A 20,644-nucleotide genomic window follows, 5' to 3' on the forward strand; every position below is an offset into this window, starting at 1 on the left:
GGCAATGATCACTTTCATTATTTTTATTCAATTTCTCCGTTTTTTTCAGCCATATGTGGCCTCATATATGTTTACATATACGTCTGTTCACTGAAACTCATGCATGCATAGTTAAAACACACATACTAAAAAAAAACCGCATGCATGGCAGTCTTAGATGAGAATGGTGTGATTGCTGTTATATAACCACAAACCAAAATGTGCATAAAATTGTCTGCTCTGCTTGTCAATCGATCACCAATGATGCAGTTGAGTAACGCCAGCTGCCGTAAAACAAAATGATTGCAGAAAAAGTGCATGTTGCGTATTACAATGCCCACATTGATGCATTGGATAATCCAGTTGTTGATACCTAGGTGTAACAAAGGCCATTATTTAGTCAGAGGTTCGTTTCACCGCTTTGTTCCCTGCACCTGGTGATCGTTTCTCCCTTCTGATTGCATAACCATGTTTTTTTTCCTCTTCCCACTAGAACCAGCCTGAGCATTCCGGTGGTCGCCATGGCAACTGAGCATCATTGTGCCCCCCCCCCCCACACCCCCCCAAGTCATTGTTGAGTGGCAAGAGCATGTTATCTAAGGGTCACAAGTGAGATTTGGGAAGATATGGAGAATCTGAAGTGGATTAAGCAACACTTGCTGCTAACTTGCTTATGGTAGTAATGTTTTTTTATAGCACTTACTGATGCATTGCATGCATGCAGCATCTCATTTGTTCTGTTTGAGGAGTTGTTGTGTTATAAAACAGCAGATAGAGAGATCAATTAGAAATCCCCATCTTCATCTTCTTAAAACATGTTTCTGCCTCCACTGTCTGTTTTTACACGGCAGGAAGGAAACTGGGTCAGCAGCCTGAAGTGTTTCTCATATGATTCATGCAGTGCTATTATTTGGCCTAATGAGAAATCATCTCCATTAAGCTTCATTGTTATCAACACATAAAATCATTGATTATGCTCAGATTTATTCATGAGCATCAAATGGAAATGCCTGTGCATGTAGAAAAAAATGGAATTGAATAATTTTTATTTAAATAAATATCACTGTTCACTTATTATGATTTGTTTATACATTTTACAGAGAAAAATGAAACCGGGATATAACTCTGTCATTAACCAAAAACAAAAATATTTTATTGCTCAATTGAGTCAACGTATGCAAAACAAGTGCTTAGCTTGGAAAAATAGTAATAGGATCACTGTTTTGTTATTTCTTCAGAGTGTAAGTCACTTCCTGAAGATTCATGTCAGAACATTCTTGAAAAGTTGATGATACCGGGAAATGCAACAACAGAATGAAGCAAGTTTGAACATGATATATAATGATTAGAAGCATATTATTATTATAGCTATGTTTCCAATCTCCGAATTGAATCATTGAATGTTAAATTAAATTAGCATACAGAAGTTTACCTGATTCAGAGAAACTTTCTTTTGAAAAGGCTTTTGGAATAAAAATAATGGACAGCAGTTTTTTTGCCCCCACTTTTTTTTTTACTTAAGATTAAAAAAAAAAAAAAAACCTTTTAATTTACGATATTAATATATAACAGCCCAGCAACAACTTCTCCTAAGCACTGGATAGAAACCCCATTCTAATTTGTGATTGGTTGGCAGTCATTTTGGGGAGCCAATCACAAGGCATTATGACTTGTCAGTCTGTCAGGCATGGAAATGTAGGTAAAAGGTTCCACAACAAACTTGTTAACCCTGCCCCCACCACGCAGAGGAAATCTCATAAAGTAAATATTTTTGTCCCAGGAAAAATTGGATGTGCCTGCACTTCACAGAATGAAACCGAGACGCCCCTTTGTTCCCGTTTGAGAGCCAACACATAGCGTGTAATCACAGTTAGTGAATGTGTTTTCGTGTTTGAGTTCCTCGCAAAGAGATCAGTTTATCGATGATGTTGCAAAAGTTTAGCTGCAAACTCTGCGATGCAGATTTGAATAGTTGTTTGCACAATACGAGGTTGCAGAAAGAAAACATTTTAATCTCAACGTTGACCAACATAGTAACACGAAGTCCACTTCAGAAAAAAAAGTGTTTATGAAGAGATTTATATTTTTAAATGTATGTCTCTTACAAGACCATAATGTGTTGCACAGGCAAAAATAGGGTTGTGTTTTTGTAGTTCCAAGAGTCCTACACTTTAAACAAAAACTACACAAAAATGTTCTCTTGCACAGATGTAAAGTTAGTGTTGCATGGACATTTAACAAGTATTAAGCAGTTTAAAATGGATTGTGTTCTTGAGAATGAGGGGAATATCTTAAGTTGGAGTCCATCATGAATCTGTTTTAATTTTTTGTCCAAGTATACTCACCTCGCCCCTTAAAATCAAAACTGTTTCTTGGGAATACAAAAGCAAGATATGACTACTGCACAGTTAAAGAGGAAGCACACAAGACAAGTTTGTGGTAAAAATAAATGTTTAAGTCTCTTTTTTTTTAGCAACTTCAGGTTTACCAAAACAGATGCAGTTACATCATAGTAGTAGACAAAATATCAAATCCTTGATGAATCAGGGATTTAACATGACAAATAACAAATCCACAAGTATAAAAACAGGACAGTTATTGGACCTCGACTGAAGTGTACCCCACAACATGAACAGTGTGTACAGTCAAAATGGATAACAAAATTTGCCATTCAATACACTATCAGTAAGACGCATTGAAACATTACATACTTGAATAACCAAGTCAATGTACGCAACAACTAGCTATTGTTTTAAATGAAATTAGATGTCTAGCCTTGGCAACCCTAGGTTCTTCTGTGCACCTGACAAACGTCTCAGTCCATCTTAACTACCAAAAAGTAGGATCATGGGATCAGAGCTTTTAACGCTATTGTTAAACATCCACTCCCCAAGAAACAATTAAATGAGGGAAAACAAAACAAAAAACAAAACAAAAAAAACAGGGGAAAAGACATGCCCCGCAACACCATGTCCCCAGTCAGATCAGGTTAACTTCAGATTTAATCTTAAAATGTTAAGTTGACCAGTCAACTTCAGCGATATTAAAATGCCAGGTTAAAACCACCCTGAAAGAAAACAAGATACAGTACTAATTTGGCTTGATGGCCATTCAAAAAAAAAAAAAAAAAAAAAAAAAAAAAAGAGGGAGGGATGGCAAGAAGGGGAGGGAAGTTCAGTCCAGGAAAAGAGAGATCTAGTAGTCCACAGGTTCTTCACCCTCTTCATCAAGCAAACATGTGCGAATCAGGGCCTCAGTGACCGCATAGGGGTCGCAGTTGGCAGATGGACGGCGGTCCTCGAAGTAGCCCTTCTTCTCTTGTCCCACTGTCCGCGGGATGCGGATGCTAGCACCACGGTTGGCTACGCCTGCGGAGAACTCATGAATGTTGGAGGTTTCATGGTGGCCAGTCAGTCTACGAGCATTGTCCAGGCCTCCTTTTGGATCATAGGCACGGATGTGGTAGTTGTGCCTCTTTCCGAGCTTCTCAATACACTCCTCAATGCATCTAATTAGGAGACGACATGTAGTCACTTAATAATATGAGTTACAAATATTTTTGAATGGCAAGCAAGCCATCTATGATTGGTACTTACTTCAGCCCACCATCTTCCCGCATTTCCTTGGTGCTAAAGTTAGTGTGGCAACCAGCGCCATTCCAGTTGCCTGGGATCGGCTTAGGATCAAATGAGGCTACTACACCGAAGTCTTCACAAACTCGGTGCAAGATGAAACGAGCTACCCACAAATGATCCCCCATGTTGATGCCTTCACAGGGGCCAACCTGGAATTCCCACTGCAAAATAGGAGAGTCATGTTATAACGAATCAAGAATTAACAGAAGAATTGAGGTCACATTCCAAATAGGTAATCTTGGATGGCAGAAGAGACTGGGACAGAGGTTACCTGGGCTGGCATAACTTCAGCATTGGTTCCACAGATCATGACACCAGCATAGAGGCAGGCTTTGTAATGTGCCTCCACAATGTCTCTGCCATAGGCTTTATCTGCTCCAACTCCACAGTAATAAGGTCCTGCAGATATCAGTGGAGCACATTAAAGACCATACATCTTCAGAACATCATTGATAATGGTCAAATGTGACAGTAAAGGAGCTGTTTTTACCTTGGGGACCAGGAAACCCATTGGAGGGCCAACCAAACGGATGTCCATCTGTACCAAGGATAGTGTACTCCTGCTCCATGCCAAACCAAGGGGTCTGATGGTCTACCATTTCCATGATCTTTTTACATGTATGACGATGGTTGGTTTCTGTTTAAGACCAGAATAGCAATAAGTTTTTAAACAAACCCAGATCAAACATACATTGATGTCGTCTTATCCTCAAATAAACGTACCAGCAGACTTCCGGTTGTACTTTAGCACCTCACACAAGACCAATTTGTTGGGGTCTTTGCGGAAAGGATCCCTAAACATGGCAGAGGGGATGAGATACATGTCGCTGTTGGAGCCTTCAGATTGATACGTGCTGGAACCATCAAAGTTCCACTCAGGAAGATCTGAATAACAGAACATGATTAGAAGCCATTAATTCCAAATCCCTTAGAATTCCAAAACTTGAACATAAATCTTTTAATGCATTGTAAACAGATGTGAAGTCATCCAGCTTACCTTCAATGCTTTTAGGCTCAGAGTCCAGCGTCCTGGTCTTGCATCGCAGTCCTTCTCCAGTTCCGTCTATCCAGATATACATGGCTTGTACTAGGTCTCCCTGAGGCAGTTCCATATACTGCCCTTTTACCACTTTACTCAACTGAGCACTGGCAGATGTGGCCATTTTTATTACAATAAAACACCTAAACAGGAGGAAAACAGATATAGTTTAACATCAAGGAGTCTCACAAGAATACTGAACAAATTGCACTTCCTTAAACTCAGATAAGCATTAAAGCATACATTCAGCACAAGGATCAATAGCTTAAATGAATAGTTCACCCAAAAATGAAAATTCTGTCATTTACTCAGTTGTTCCAAACCAGTATGGGTTTCTCTTCCAGTGAACAGAAAATATATTTTGAAGAATATGGGTGACTGTAGCCATTGACTTCCATAGTACGAAAAACATAAAAATACTATGGAACTCAATGGGGCCCATCAACGGTTTCGTTACAGACATTCTTCAAAAAAAAATCTTCTTTTGTGTTCAGAAGAAAGAAATTTATACAGGGTTGTAACAACAGGTGATTAAAATGACATAATTTTCATTTTTGGGTGAATTATCACTTTAAGTACAATACCAAGCACAAACAAATAGATGATAATTTAATCAAACAGCTAATCTCAGAAGAAGCCTAGATAAACGCTGCATTGATTGGATTGACCATTTGTTACCAATCAGGTCATTTAGAACGATTATGAATTGCTGATTGCAGTATACAACTGTTGGCTTGTGTCGATAGAGGGACCTGAATGTTACAAATAAGGCGTTGGGAAATACTAGACCACGTGCTTTGCAATCTGCATTGGGAATTCTCTTTGCATTCACTTGTGAAAGGGTTGTTCGATCAGAATGGTAAACCGCTATCAATATTGATCGCACAAATCATTAGGTCGGGGCAAAAAGCATCATTGCTGCTCAAAGTCGACGCTTCCCAGCGCATCCCCTGGACCCCGGCTAGCCGGTAACCATGGTTACAACGCGCCAGTAGATTACATCATAGCGTGAAGTATAGATAAACAACGGTCATTTCACAAAACAAAGTCAATTTTGTTTACACCCTTTTAACAAAAGAATGAAGTTGCATAACCATATTAACGTTCACAAAAGCACATTCGGCAAATGGCAGCCTGATGAATAATAGAAAGTTACGTACCTGGACACCAACAGAAATAAAAATGTATGATATCAGACTGGCAGGTCCAGTTGCTTGACTGATAACTGTGCGTTTGGTGCTCTCTCATCCTCTGCCCAAGAGTTTGGACTGTCATCCTGATTTATATGTATGGTCGCAGGATCCCGGCGCGTGTGATTGGTCAGCGAGAAGCGCGATCTGTTTGTTCTCTTGTGATTGAAGGCACGCGCGGCTTCATCATTGGACGCGAGCTCTTCCAGCACTGAAGTGAAGCCACGCCCTCAACTTCGACGAGGGAACATTTGTGTAGGATTAGTCTTTTGTTGTTGTTGTTGTTGTTGTTGTTGGTCATTCTCTGTTCTTGATAGAGCTATAAAGAAGTTTGTCCCACCGAAGTGAAGGCACGACATTGCAAGCTTTTTTAAACAGGAGCTCAAGAAGAACATTGTATTCCATAACTGAATTCATAGAGCAACCCCAGATAAATGAAGCATTTATGGAGGAGAAAGCGAGCCTCGTGTTTCACGAGATGTTAAATGCCCCCATGTGGTGTAAAATAATGTTCATACTGCATTCCTCCTCTTACAAACTGCTGGGACTTCATCATGTTCATAAGTGGAAAAAACAGGCTCGAATTATAAACAAATTTCTGAGCAACAGTTCATTGTATTTCCCCCCAACAATAAGCGAGCAGGTATGTTCATTTTGTTTATGGGACAATGACAAAGCTTCAAAAAAGGTGTTTTTTTTTAGAAATCTTTTGCATTGATGTAATGCATATTTTTGAGTAATGGACAATGTTACAAGTTAAACAAGTTTTCAAAGTGTTTAAATAATTTGTAACTGTTTTTTGTCAGGCGGTAGTTGTACCACCTGACATGGAAAGAGTACCAACCTACCCAATACTTAAAGTGAGCAGTTTTTACCAGTATTTGAGAGAGATTTATAAACCTTTTCACTCGGCCACAAAGATCAGTTGGGCTCTGGATGATGCATTATCATGTTTTCTATTCCCATGTTAATTCATAAATAAAAGAGGCATATTTGCAGATGCCACCCTGACTTCTGAGAATATACAAATTGCTGGACAAAGATTTTTCAATGATCTCAACAGCTTTAAAACTACTGATATTTATACAATTTGTTTATATGAAAGGTTTCAAACCTAAAATGAAACGTTTTTTTAATTTGTATTATTAAGACACCATTTTAAATAGTTTTATTAGTAATTTGTTCGAACAATTGTACCACCATTTTGGGGGTTTAAGATAACAAATCATAACATATTTTTTAAATGAATTCAAACTAAATAGGTTTTATAGAATAAAGTGATATATGTCATGAATTTATCAAATTATTTTAAAAGGAAATAATGCACTTGGACTCAGAAATATGCACGTCATATCTTTGATGCATTTGTCAATTCATTTTCTTGAACAATAACGTCATTCTATCATTCATTCTTGGCTTTTCTAGCAAGATGGATATCAGGATCTTCATATGGCTCAAAAAAGGTATAGTCAGTATACATTACAATATACGTTTAGACTTAAATGCAGCCTTAAAGACAAGTAGTTTTGATAAATACAAGAAGAAACTCCTACTCATAACCGTCTTACCCAGAATCAGTGTGCAAGGAAGCAATAACCCTATCTTTCATTTAGAATTGCTCTTTCACTCATAACTATGTGATGTAATTGCTTTAAAGTCATCAAAAATGATGAGATCAGCACGCCTGGAAGACAGTGAGCCTTAAGAAATGTAAAACAGCTGAGTAATCTTCACACAACAACATACAGACCAGGTGAACTGAAAAGGCAAAAGGGCGTTTGAATTCAATTTGTTTTTAACAACATTATATAGAATAATCCAGTCTAGATATATCAATTTATCTTACTGTAACGCTCTGTTTTTAAGATCTTTTGAAAGGGCTTTATTTGCAATCCTTTCCCAAATACTCAGTCTGTTTCCTCTTATAGGCTACATATTGTATATGATGCACAAAGTTGAAACTTTTTTTAAGTGTATTGATTCAAAGGACAGTGAATGAATAAGGCTAAATTAATTTGCCATTAGTTTTTTTTTTTTTTTTATCCAGTCACTGGTGGTATACTAATTCAAAATATGCAATCAAAAATATAAATCACAACTGTAACCTGAAACTATATTTAGTTGTTTGTTTGTTGGGACTACAATATCCAAATTCCCTTACAGAGGCACTAAAATGAAATGTAAGGCCAGTGTCTTTGTCCGGGGCACAGAAGGATTGTCATTTACAAAACATTATATAACAATCATGCAATGTAAGTCCACTTTCCACGGTCACTATACCACAGGTGTCATGGTGACATTCCCCCTGGTGAGACCATGAACGTACATGTACAAAATGTGATCATATTGCTCATGCTAAATGAAATAGTGCAATCAGTTTGCCATAGGTGACTTTATTTTTTAATAAATATGCCAAAGTTAACCTTATTTTGCTTTTGAAGTGAGAGTAATATGCTGCCTCAGTATCTGCTGTGGCCAAAGTACGCTAGACAGCTGATGCCCAGTATCAGTTCCCTCAAGAGACCAGTGATGACCTGGCACAGAAATTAAACATTGAGAGGCAGTGTGTAAAGACACACCAGGACACTGTTGGTGGTTTTCCTGTGCAGTGGAAATGGAGGTCAAAGCACACGGTTGTTTCAGAGAAAAGAAGCCACCCAAGAAAGTTGAAAGCCAGGACGCTCTTCATCCTTAGAGTTCAGCTTCACCATCTGTGCTTGTGGAAGCAGCTGGAAAAGTTGAACTAGGAATCTTTTTTACTCGAAGAAAACAGATGCCAGTTTAGTTAAACTGTTAAAATGGCCTATTGTCATTTGCTCCATAGTTTACTTCATTAACTGCAAATTCAAAATAACTAACTACCTGCATGAACCAGTGTGCATGTAGGTAGTTTGCCTCTTTGATATTTCCAAAACACAGATGAATTAGCATTTTTGTTGTACAAATGTCTCAAATTCTCTTTAAAAAGGTCGATCCGAGATGCTTTAAAAGTGTAAGCAAATGGCTCCCTCTTGTGGGAAAACATTTCAGTACAGCTGAAGATTATGGTTTTGTGGTTACAGACCTTACCACTGGCAGGACTTAGTGGGGGATTTTTATTGTTTATGAAAAACATACGTACTGTATCTTTTCAGACTGTGAACGTAAAAAAGAGCAGTGAAAATTTTGGATTCTTTGTAAATCTAAGGCTCCTCCATTGATCAAGACAATATCTGCTAAATCTAACATATTTCTATAAGCTGCTTGCTTGTTTAAACAGTTGACATATAATTCAATTTAATAAAAATAATAAGTATAATGATTTAGGAAATTCCAGAAGTTTCAGGAAGTTCATAATTTTTATGACCAATTCATTTACATGATTATTTCAATCATTTGTGATTTCAGTATATGGTTGTTGTTGTTGTCAGCTATATAAAGGCTCTTAATTGGAATCAATGGTTCCACGAAGAACCTTTAACATCTATGGAATCTTTTCATTGCACCAAAGGTTGCAAAAGTTCTTTTAATACCTGGGTGTTATTGGAGAACCTAAAATGGATCTTATGTGGCGTTGCTGTGGAAACCTCCTTTTGGAACCTTTATTTTTAGGAGTGTATAGAAAAACGTAGAAATTTCTATTCCTTTTTTTAAAACAAAATTATTAACTTATTACTCACCCTAATGCCGTTCCAAACCCGTAAGACTTTCATTCATCTTCGGAACACAAATGAAGATCTTTTTGATGAAATCTGAGTGATTTCTGTCCCTCCATTGACCAATAAAATAAATTCAATCTGTTTAGCTTATAAATAGATCGTGTCCCTTCAGAAAATTTGGACTAAACCGCTTGATTCATATGGATTCGTTTTACAACCTATTTATGAACTTTTTGAAGTGTCAAAGTGTCAGTTGTGTAGCTGTCAATGGAGGGACAGAAAGCTCTCAGATTTCCTCAAAAAGATCTTCATTTGTGTTTTAAAGTTGAACGAAAGTCTTACTTTTTTCATTTTTCGGTGAACTATCCCTTTAAGTTTTATAACTTTTTATCCTTGTTTTGTCATTTTAAATCATTTTAGTATATTTAATAATAATAATAATAATAAAAATACATTTAAGCCCTCTTGTGGTCCCATTGGAAGTGTTCTGAGGCCCCCTAGTGGAGACTGTCTCTCTAGTTGGGAACTGTCTTAGTGGATAGATAATTTTAGACAAACTTAAAGGGATACTCCACTTTAAAATGAAAATTCTGTCATCATATACTCACCCTCATGTTGTTTCAATCCTTAATGAATTTCTTTCTTCTGCTGAACAGAAAGGAAGATATTTAGAAGAATGTCAGTAACCAGACAGTTTTTGGGTCCCATTGACTTCCATAGTATATATTTTTTCCTACTATGGAAGTCAATGAGACCAGAAACTGTCTGGTCACTGACATTCTTCTAAATATCTTCCTTTCTGTTCAGCAGAAGAAATGAATTCATACAGGTTTGAAACAACATGAGGGTGAGTATATAATGACAGAATTTTCATTTTAAAGTGGAGTATCCCTTTAACATCATGCATCAAAAGATAGATAATCAATTTAAAGCAAGCTATTACTCCTACTGTCTTTTTACAATAACACCCTTCAGCAAGGGCCTCTTCTCCTCGATTCCTAAAGATGATTTTTAATGGCCTGCTAACTGCAGAGAGTCTGGTCGTCAAATCTGCACAGAACTCTTGGAGCGCAGGTGTGCCATCATTACATCACATTCTTCAAATTATATCCAGGGATTAACATTCATATTGTTAATGGTAATGGCACCTCATTATCATTTTATTCATGTAGTTAAATTAGGCTAACTTTATTCAGAAGAACATTCTGGATGTTCCTGCTGCTTTGTTGTTTTATTTTATGATTTTCACTCTAGTGCTGGGCATCCAGGCCTTGTTATCTCTATTTACAGCATATTTTTGGATCGTAACTTGCCCATAAACCGCACATATCTCCCAGCAGATGTTTGGTGGACGAGTTTGGAGAGTGTAAAAATTTAATGGACACAGATGTGTTTGTGTGAGACATATTGAGCTGTTTGTATCAAGAAAGAACATTTTATGGTATTTACTTGTGTATGCAATATGCAGATGTTGTCTGGGTGCCTTGTTTTTTACCCAATGTTTAAAAGCCAAAAAAAAAAAAAAAAAAAGTTATGAGTTAGTGTATAATATAGATTTGTAGGTTGTTTCGTTTAAACAACCAAGATATGTTTCATCATGACACACACACACACACACACACACACACACACACACACACACACACACACACACACACACACACACACACACACACACACACACACACACACACACACACACACACACACACACACACACACAGTAAAAACAGTAATATTGTGAAATAGTATTAAAATGTAAAATAATTGTTTTGTATTCTAATATATTTTAAATATTTTTATTTACTAATATTTTTATTTAGAGCTGAATTTTCAGCATCATTACTCCAGTCTTCAGTGTCACATGATCAGAAATCATTCTAATATGCTGATTTGCACTCAGGAAACATTTCTTATTATTATCAATGTTGAAAACAGTCGTGCTGCTTCATATTTTTGCGGAAACCACCGTGCATTCTTTTCTGATTTACAAGAACAGCATTTATCTGAAAAAGAAATCTTTTGTATTAATGTCTTTACATTAATGTCACTTTTGATCAATTCAATGCATCCTTGCTGAATAAAAGTATTGTGTAATAATAGTGTAAAAATTTGTACTTGTACCATGTGAAAAGGTGGGCTGTCAACATTATAATGATTATGGTGAACGACTCATTCTCTCTCTTTCCCTCAAAGACGTGACGCACTCCCTCAAGGGACAAATGTTGTCTTATTTAAGGCCTTGGGCTCTGTTCCTAACATTCCTGTCTCATAGATTTTTAGCTCTAAAACTGTAGGCTGTTCAGTATCGGTTCAGGTTTATAGGCTGGAAATGTGTTTTTGTTTACATAAAAATGGAATTATAGCTTTTGTCTGATAGCTTCAGAAACAATTTGGATGTAGTTATTATGATGGCCTCTGCAAGGATGTGTGAATAATACAGCAGACTCTTCTGTATTCAAGCTCCTGAAACTAATTAAATAAGCAGGCCAATGTTTTATTATGCATGGCGTGACTTTTTGATAGGGTTTTCCAAAACTAATGTGCCTTTTATATTGTCATTTTTACTGAAGCATTTCTTGAGGATCTGTTAGCGCCTCAGTGGCAACTAATAATACGCTTTTATTTTTATTAGTCTTTTAATACAGCTTATTATAATGGCTGAATGGGTTTTCATCCACCAAGTAATTCAGTTTATGCAAAGTCATTTTGGGGTGTGTGTGTGTGGTGAACGTCCAGCGTTTTGAGTGGCATGTCTTTCACAGTTCACAAATTTCATGGCCTCACAAAAGTGCTAATTTATTTTATGAATTTGTTTTGCTTTTCTTAGAATTAGTAGACATAATTTAGGTCTGAGGTAATGTTTTCAGCAAATAATTAAAATATTATTTAATATTATGATTATACAATTATGTTTTTTCTTATATATTATTATCATCATCGTCATCATCATCATCATCATCATCATCATCAACAACAGTAATAAATATACACCAGTCAAAACTCGGGTAAAATGCTAATAATTGAGCCCTAAATCAGAATATAATAATGATTTCTAAAGGATCGTGTAACACTGAAAATTCTGCTTTGCCATCACACGAATAAATCACATATAAATATATATTAAAATAGAAAACAGTTATTTTAAATTGCAATAAAATTTTTTAAATAATTTTAGCCTTGCATTTATTTATCAATTTCAAGAATTTTACAATGTAAAATTTGATTATAAAAACACACCTCTCCAATGGGTTGTATTAAACACATGTGATATATTTGTAGCATTGCTTACAATCAAATGAAATTCAAAACCAAGTTTGCTGGGATTGCTCAGTCCACATAACCAGCCTGCTTTGCAGCACTCCAGTAGCCACGTGGACACATTGGAGTACACTTTACAGATGGAGCTGGTAAGCGACCCAATAAAAATCATCAGTGAAAATGCCACATGTGATTTTGAGCATGAGATGGATGACAGGGACAGAGAGTGTGTGTGTCTCAGCCTTGCTCTGGCAGTAATCACTGTTGTCGAGGCACTAATTGGTCTTGTCTGTTTGTGAGGCCACACACTGTGACGTGAGGCTTCTCGCAGATGGGTCGTGCACGCTGACTTTAAGGCAGACTGGTGCCAGACAGGCCTATACTGAGCCATTATGATCAACAACAAATGGGTTCTACAGGCTCTAAATATATGCTTAAATGTCTTTATTTTAAGTTTTAGATGCATGCTTTTTTGAGAAGATATTTGTTTCAGCTTTATTTAAAAAATGTCTACTGTGATTTGCCACCGAAGTAGCCTACCTATTTTATTTTCATCCACCTCTTTCTATCAGTGAAATAAACATTTATAATTAACACTCAACATAATTTAAACTTACATAATAGCATAATAAAAAATACAGTATAAATTTAACTTCAATCAAAGCTAAAGGTAATGCCAATTTGTATAATATTTTTTATTAGCCTGTTATACTGTGAATATAAACATAATTAAAAAGAATTACAAAATTAAATAAAATGACCATATTCTTTTATTTTTTATGGAATGGTATGCAGAAAATAACTATAATGTAAAATAATTTGTCAGATCGGTTTGTCCAATCAGAAGGCTTGTAAGGCGCTTTACAACTGTCAATCATTCTGCCGACAGTCCATATATGGGAAGTCGGAAGTTGAGAGCGCTACGGATGAACTTCAACTAGATGACAGTCTTGAAGTTGAAATTTTGTATTTCCATTTGTCAAAAGTTGACAAAAGTAAATCCCGATAAAGCTTTTTGTCGCTGGAGGAGAGAGCTACAACGCGCTTGAAAACTGAGCTCGTGTTGCTTCTGCGCGACAGGTGAAAAGTTTGCATAGCCAACGTGTTTTTTTTGTTTGTTTTGTTTTGTATCATACTTGAAACGTCATGCTTTTATGGTTCATATGATATAGCCTAATGAGAATATGGAGCTCACACCCTCACCTCAAACTGAGCAAAATTATGCATTTTGTTGCAATTGCTGTTATTTGTATATGGCCAAAATGTAAGCTGACATTCTGATAGCTTGTATTGTAAACCAATTAGATCTTTATAACAATAGCAGGCCACTAACATTAAACGCATATAATTTCAGTTGCCACTCTAATCTCCCAAATAAAATGTAAGATGATATTTAAATGCTTAGTTTTATGATCTGATCTCTGTTGTATTGGGGGAAAACAGATAATGCAACGCAATACAATAAAATGAGAGATAACGCACAAATACATAAACGTTCCCAAAAAGTTTACATTTTAGCATTATAATCAAGTAAACTTAAGTTCCTTCATTTCATTAAATGTTCATCTTGTAAAATGAGTAACAACAGATTTTTCAACTAAATTTGTATCAGATAATGACACAGTAGGCTTTATAGGGCTAATTCAGTGGCAAAGTCTGTGTTCAACAAAAATAACATCACTTACGTAACCTTATAGATACATTAAATGTTTACTGCTTGTAAATGACATCTAATAGTAATCTGTATATGGCACTGTAAATCAATAATGATCAAAATCAGCATTTATGGACGAGCCTATTGACCTGCATGATCGTAGCAGCAGAGGGCAGTGTTTACTACCAAGAGAATCTCAGAGACATCTTGACAATCAGATTGTCCTGTCTTGAGCAGCTGTGTGCCTTTTCTCCATATCTTTGTGCTTTTGGTTTCTTTAAACAAGCGTTGGCTGAGTCATATACACCATCAGGTCTGCAATAGAGGCTTATTGTTGAATGGCGTCAAGGGAGACTGTCCATGCATATCTACCCAGTGTGATTGAGCACTGCTCTGAATGAAAGAACTGACGGTGGACTGGTTTGATTTGTAGCTTTATAGCAGGATTATGATAACATGTCTAGCTCTGCTCTGACTAATGTTGCAGAATACAATGATAACTGCATGGCAGATGCCACATTTATGGAAACAAATGCTTCTTAACTTATCTTTATTTTAAGTTTTAAATGCATGTTTCTTTAAAACGATTTTTAGTTTCAGCTTTAGTCACCTAATTTCCTATTTTATTTTCATCCACGCAGCAGTGAAAATGTTTAACATTTGTTGCGTTATTATTGCACAAATCATTTATACACAGAACTGATGAGTCTAATTCTGCCGTGATTGCAGTGAAATTAATTTGCAGAAAACTTATGTTTACTTTGAATGGAGAAAAAATTCATAATTGACTGCTTATTATTCCCATGATGAGACAGAAGCCTTATTGCCAGACACGTTTGGAATATGAAACGGTTTTTGACACATGGGCAGATGTTTTGCTTTTTATTTTCCCCTTTCTCCATAATCCTCCCTGAAAAGGTTACTCCGATCCCCACTCTTATGTTTATTAATGAAAAGAAAACTCTTCACCTGAGAGTTTGGTAAGGAGCACAACAGGAATACTAATGCCTTGAAGTGAAGCACTGCAGTGATGCAATTTACAATAGACTGTTCCAATTAGGCATAATATTCAAAGACATTTATTTGTAATAACAATAGCTTACGATCATCGTACTCTGGAATATTTATAATACAAAAATGCAAATCGCTGTAACGCAATACGTTTATTCAAGAATTACCATATCACATTTGTTAAACAGGACTAGCTGTGAAATTAGAAATGTTTTGAGACATCGGAGTGCTTTCGTGTGTACAGACATTTTTTAGCTTTATTTAGGGACTGTAAAACTCCCTGTGGGTGGACAACCTGCTGACAACATAAAAAATTGCCCTGGATTTGGAAAATACATTTTAAAGTCTTTGTCAGTGTACTGCTCCCTGCAGTTCATGTACCGTTTATGTTTCAGCAACATTGATCTGACCCTTGGCCTTTTGCAGCACTGTTTTTCCTGATCATCTGTCCATATTCTTCTTTCAAACGTCTAATCCTGTCTGTCGAAGGGAGACTGAGTGTGTGAGGGTACAGCGTACATGTTGCTGTTTATACGAGCCGACGCAGTTATAGACAATCTGCACTGAGACGACATCTGGTAGCGCTGTCACTCAAACGCTCTCTCTACCTCTCTCTTCTTCTTGTTCCACCAGGTGACACACTCTTTTTCTCCCTAATGTCATGTTTTGCATCATGCAAGATAAATATTTATAGAGCCTTGACAGTGAATTGAATAAGCCACACTCTCCCGAGAAGTGAGCAAGAAACATGTCAAAACAGGTCTTAAAAAATCAGTCTCGTCATCTGCATTTTCTGAACTGTCGCCATCGCTACCAGATGTTTATAGTAGTCTGTCGCAGCATAGCGCTTGTTATTTGAGGTACAATCAGTTGTGAAATTTCCAATCAGGCCATAAACATCATAGTCAGATGATGTGTGGATGTCATTTTCATTTCCTACTCTCACTTGTTTCTTTTTGCCTGTAAAAGGGAAGAATGTGACAGGACTGCCATGTTGACAGACACTGCGATTCAACAGAGTGCATGCAGTTCTTACTTAAACCCGAGTATGTGTGGACCCAGGCAAGGCAATATGCTTTGTCCAGCATGAAAAGCTCCCTGTGGGGAAATTGGTCTTCTTTAACACAGGAGATTGGCTCTGAGATTTCTCTCTGATAGCTGGACAGGGACTGCGGTAAAACCACACGCATAAAGTTTTTTCTGCCCCTAGCAGACCCTGAGGACGCAGGCAGGGCTGTAAATATAAAGATATGATTGGGGGAATAGGAAAGAAGGTGAAGCAGCTACTTCTTCATACATGATTTGCTACTGTAAGGGAGAATGTTGTTTTACTGGTATTTTGTCTTTAGAATCGCTTTAGTTAAGGTGTAATGATTTGAAATCAAAATGGACAATTCTTGTTTTTTAAAGGGGGGGGGGGTGAAATGCTATTTCATGCATACTGAGTTTTTTACACTGTTAAAGAGTTGGATTCCCATGCTAAACATGGACAAAGTTTCAAAAATTAAGTTGTACGTTTGATTGAGTATTTCTGTACCAAAAATACTCCTTCCGGTTTGTCACAAGTTTCGGAAAGTTTTTTTCGAGTATGGGCATGTGTGACGTCAGATGGGGCGGAATTTCCTTATACAGTCCTAAGGGCTCTTCTCCCGGAAGGGCGCGCGCGCACCCGTAGACCACCAAAGCGAGAGAGCGAAAGCAGTACCTCAGCGCTGTGCTCGCTGCAGTCACAGGACTTTGTTTGTTCCCTGCATTTCGACGATGATTGTTTTATAAACAAGGCCCAATTCGACGCCAGATTTAGCAGTCCCAACGATAAAGGTTCACGGTTGTGCGTTGGAACCGCAGGCGGTGAGTAAAACTCATAGACAAACTGCTTCAAATGTCTGTGTGTTGTTAGCTATCGGCGCGTTAGCACCGCCCACACGGCACGCCTCCAGCCGCTCGTTTTTTTCCGGAAAGACTCGGTACAGCCTATCTTTCTTTTATAAATATAATAAAACTAAAGACTTTTTGGAGATACGAAGGATGCAATAATACTCAATAGGTACTCAAGATTAACATGAGATTGAGTGAAACTGAGTGTTTCACCCCCCCCTTTAATGAAATATTTCAGTATTTGTTATAAATGATTTATCCTTGTACATCAATATTGTTTTAATTTCATGCGCTCTCATAATCTTTAATCAAAATAACAGCGTCATCTCCTCTCTTCTCTGATGTATTTACTGGCGTGTGGGCGGGACAACCTGTCACTCACGTGAGATCAACCAATAGCAAACCACAACCATCCGATCAATTCCCCGCGGACAAAACCAAGTCCCATCCTACATTTTTTTTTTTCTTGTTCGAGAAGCCGCTTCACTCTGATATACGTCACAATATGGGAAGCAAATCCTGTGGCAACTTCCATTTCATGCTGACTTTAAATATATGATGATTTTGTGTTTTAAAGACTAGTTGGCATTCTTCAGTTAGGCCTTTATTGCCGTGTTTCCAAATCTTTTTTGTCTTATGTACCCTCACAGCCCCATTCATCAACACAAACTAACTCATTCTACAACAGTTACAGCCCTCATTGGCGGAACAGCTTTTCAACAGTGCTTATACAGTCCATCAGCAATGGGACTTTTCCTGGCACGTTCCAGACAGATTGTCAGTCTTTGCTTTAGGCTCACTTGAAGATTTTAAGCCAGATTTTGGGCCCGATTTGCAACCCCCAACAGTCGCAACCAACTTTTCGTCAAAAAAATCCTCAATTGTGTGGTGTTATACGATTTTTTTTTACTGCTCTCGGAGCCCGCACAATCCCAATCTTGATCAGGCTAGCTCTGACGTGAGGCCTGTTATAGCCAATGAGAGCGAGCAAGCATCTCCATCTGGATAGCTGAAACTTGGCAGCCACAAACATGCCATGAAAGTGGTGAATTGAGAAAGATCACCCATATTCTTTTTTTCTCCTTTGTTTTTCTTCCCGTAAAAGAACACTCACGCCATGAGAACCAGCCGACGACATTGATCGTCCTCCATGTGTTTTTCTTCAAGCCACGTTTTATCTCACGTCTCCGTGAGATCTCGTCTCACTGTGAAAATGTTACTACAATCGACAGGTGTGTGGCCTCGCGGTCCGGACGAATCTTCTTCACAGGAGGTGAAGCTAACATTGGATTCGGACGTGCCTTGATGCCTTCCCTACTTGGAATGCGTCCTCCGAAAGGCAGCATTTTTTAGCTTTATGAAGCTGCCTTTATGAGTGAGTCATTGAATCATGAATCATGAATGAGTCACAGGAATCAACTGATTCCTTAATGGTTATTCATACACAAACGAAACTGTTTTGTTTGCAGATGTAACAGTTCTATAGACAAAGTATGGCAATATTGTGTGTTAAATGTTAATCTTAAATGTTAATTACTTCTTGTTTACTGAACTGTTGAATAACTCACAATTGTGAGTCTATTATAAGTAATTTTCAAACAAAAATTTTATTTTCTTTCGTGATCACTTATGTCACTTAATAATAATATAATAATACACTACTGTATAAAAATGTTTGGTCAGTAAGATGTTTTTGTGAAAATTAATTAATAAGATATCAATACTTAATAAAAAAAAAAAAGTTGAGTGCCAAATTAGCATATTAGAATGATTTCTGAAGGATCATGTAACACCAAAGACTGGATATACAAATAGAAAATTTTAATTATACTTATTTTACAATATTACTGTTTTACTGTATTTTTGATCAAATAAATGCAACCTTGGTGAGCATAAGAGTCGTCTTTCCAAAACATAAAACAATCTTACCGAACCCATATTTTTTCAATGTTAATATGTGTGTGTGTGTATAAATAAATATATATATATATATATATATATATATATGTATGTATGTATGTATGTATATGTGTGTGTGTGTTTGTTTGTTTTTACAGGTTTTACAGTGCAAAATCAGTCATTTCAAGTACCTCCTAAAAGCTATCTGTTCCCTGTTTGGGAATCACTGCGCCATTGTACATCAACCCGTAGATTTCACTTCCTGTATTAGCTGTATTATCTGAGCCAAGGCCTCATTTCATATGGAAATTTCAGGAGATGCATTGAAAGAGCGGCTGAAACATTAGCTATCTCATTATGTCTCCGGGAATATTATCTTGATGGGCTGCAGAAAAATGGTCCTGTATTGAAGCAACATTAGTGTGGCAGAGTGTGTGATGGTGACACAGCAGCAGTGAAACTGGAGTTTTATTTAATCCAGCGCCGTCTCCCTTGGCCTGATAACTTCACAGCCCATCCCAGGGCTTGTCTGTCAGCGTTGACACAGTAATATCTCCCAAGCCCTCTGTTTCCTAGTCACTTTCATTTATTTTAAAATACCATTTCACACACTGCTGCCTTTAACTAGGCATTATACAGTGTGTGGGGAGAGAGGCCTAGATTGAATTGTGACAGAGACAGCGGCTCGTGCGGTGAAAAATATCAAAATATTGTAAATGGCAGCAGACTCTATAAAATGGCAATGCTGGAGATGATGATTTTTCTCCTGTTTTTTTTTGTCTTTCATTTCTATTGTGTGCATCTAGGCCTATATATCTGTCTATATACGTGTGCGTGTGTGTCGGGTTGCATGTGTGTTTACTGCTCAAGGCAATTTAGATTCACTCTGGCTATCAAAACAATATTCCCCAAACTCCTCAAATTCAGAGACTCTTTCTTGTATTCTTCTCCAACCTTTGGTAACTCAAAGAATACGTTTTAGCTGGTTCAGCTTCAGGATGGTGTTGTTTGGGTGGAGGTCGGGTTAGACTTTCATCATTTTATTTTCATATTCGAAAGGGTAATAAGACATTTAATAGCTTTTTTCACATTTTCATTTTTAATCATGAACTTACAGGACTAGCATGTAGGCTAGATTATGCATTTATTTATTTATGAAGAGAACAGATGAACTTTTTATGTTCAACACCACACAAAACAGACGAATGTGAAACAATATTGATTCTGAAATCCCAAGAATCAATCCTTTGTCTACGTTGTTTTCAATTGATGAATGAACCGAACATTGTTGCTCGCCTCCCATCCAATAAATCACAATAAGCTTTGTGCTTTATTTTTGATATAAAACAAAGTCTCAGATTTCAAATTCTGTCTATTTTATCATGAAATTCAAACAAAAAATACAGTTTTAACGCTCATAATGTGGGAGATCGCATGACCACTTTACTACCTGTTACAGC

General features: G+C 37.0%; 1 protein-coding gene across 1 annotated transcript; it reads right to left on the bottom strand.

Annotated features, from left to right (window-relative positions):
• Positions 1-2,412: 2,412 nt before the first annotated feature.
• glula (glutamate-ammonia ligase (glutamine synthase) a) lies at positions 2,413-5,939 on the bottom strand. Its single transcript, XM_081373904.1, has 7 exons — positions 5,814-5,939; positions 4,612-4,796; positions 4,338-4,499; positions 4,105-4,251; positions 3,886-4,013; positions 3,576-3,775; positions 2,413-3,487 (listed from the first exon to the last, which is right to left on the bottom strand). The coding sequence occupies exons 2-7, from the start codon at positions 4,775-4,777 to the stop codon at positions 3,175-3,177; spliced, it is 1,116 nt and encodes a 371-aa protein (XP_081230030.1). The 5' UTR covers positions 4,778-4,796; positions 5,814-5,939; the 3' UTR covers positions 2,413-3,174.
• Positions 5,940-20,644: the final 14,705 nt, after the last annotated feature.

This window comes from Scardinius erythrophthalmus, assembly GCF_964197995.2.
Source record: "Scardinius erythrophthalmus genome assembly, chromosome: 9".
NCBI lineage: Eukaryota > Metazoa > Chordata > Actinopteri > Cypriniformes > Leuciscidae > Scardinius > Scardinius erythrophthalmus.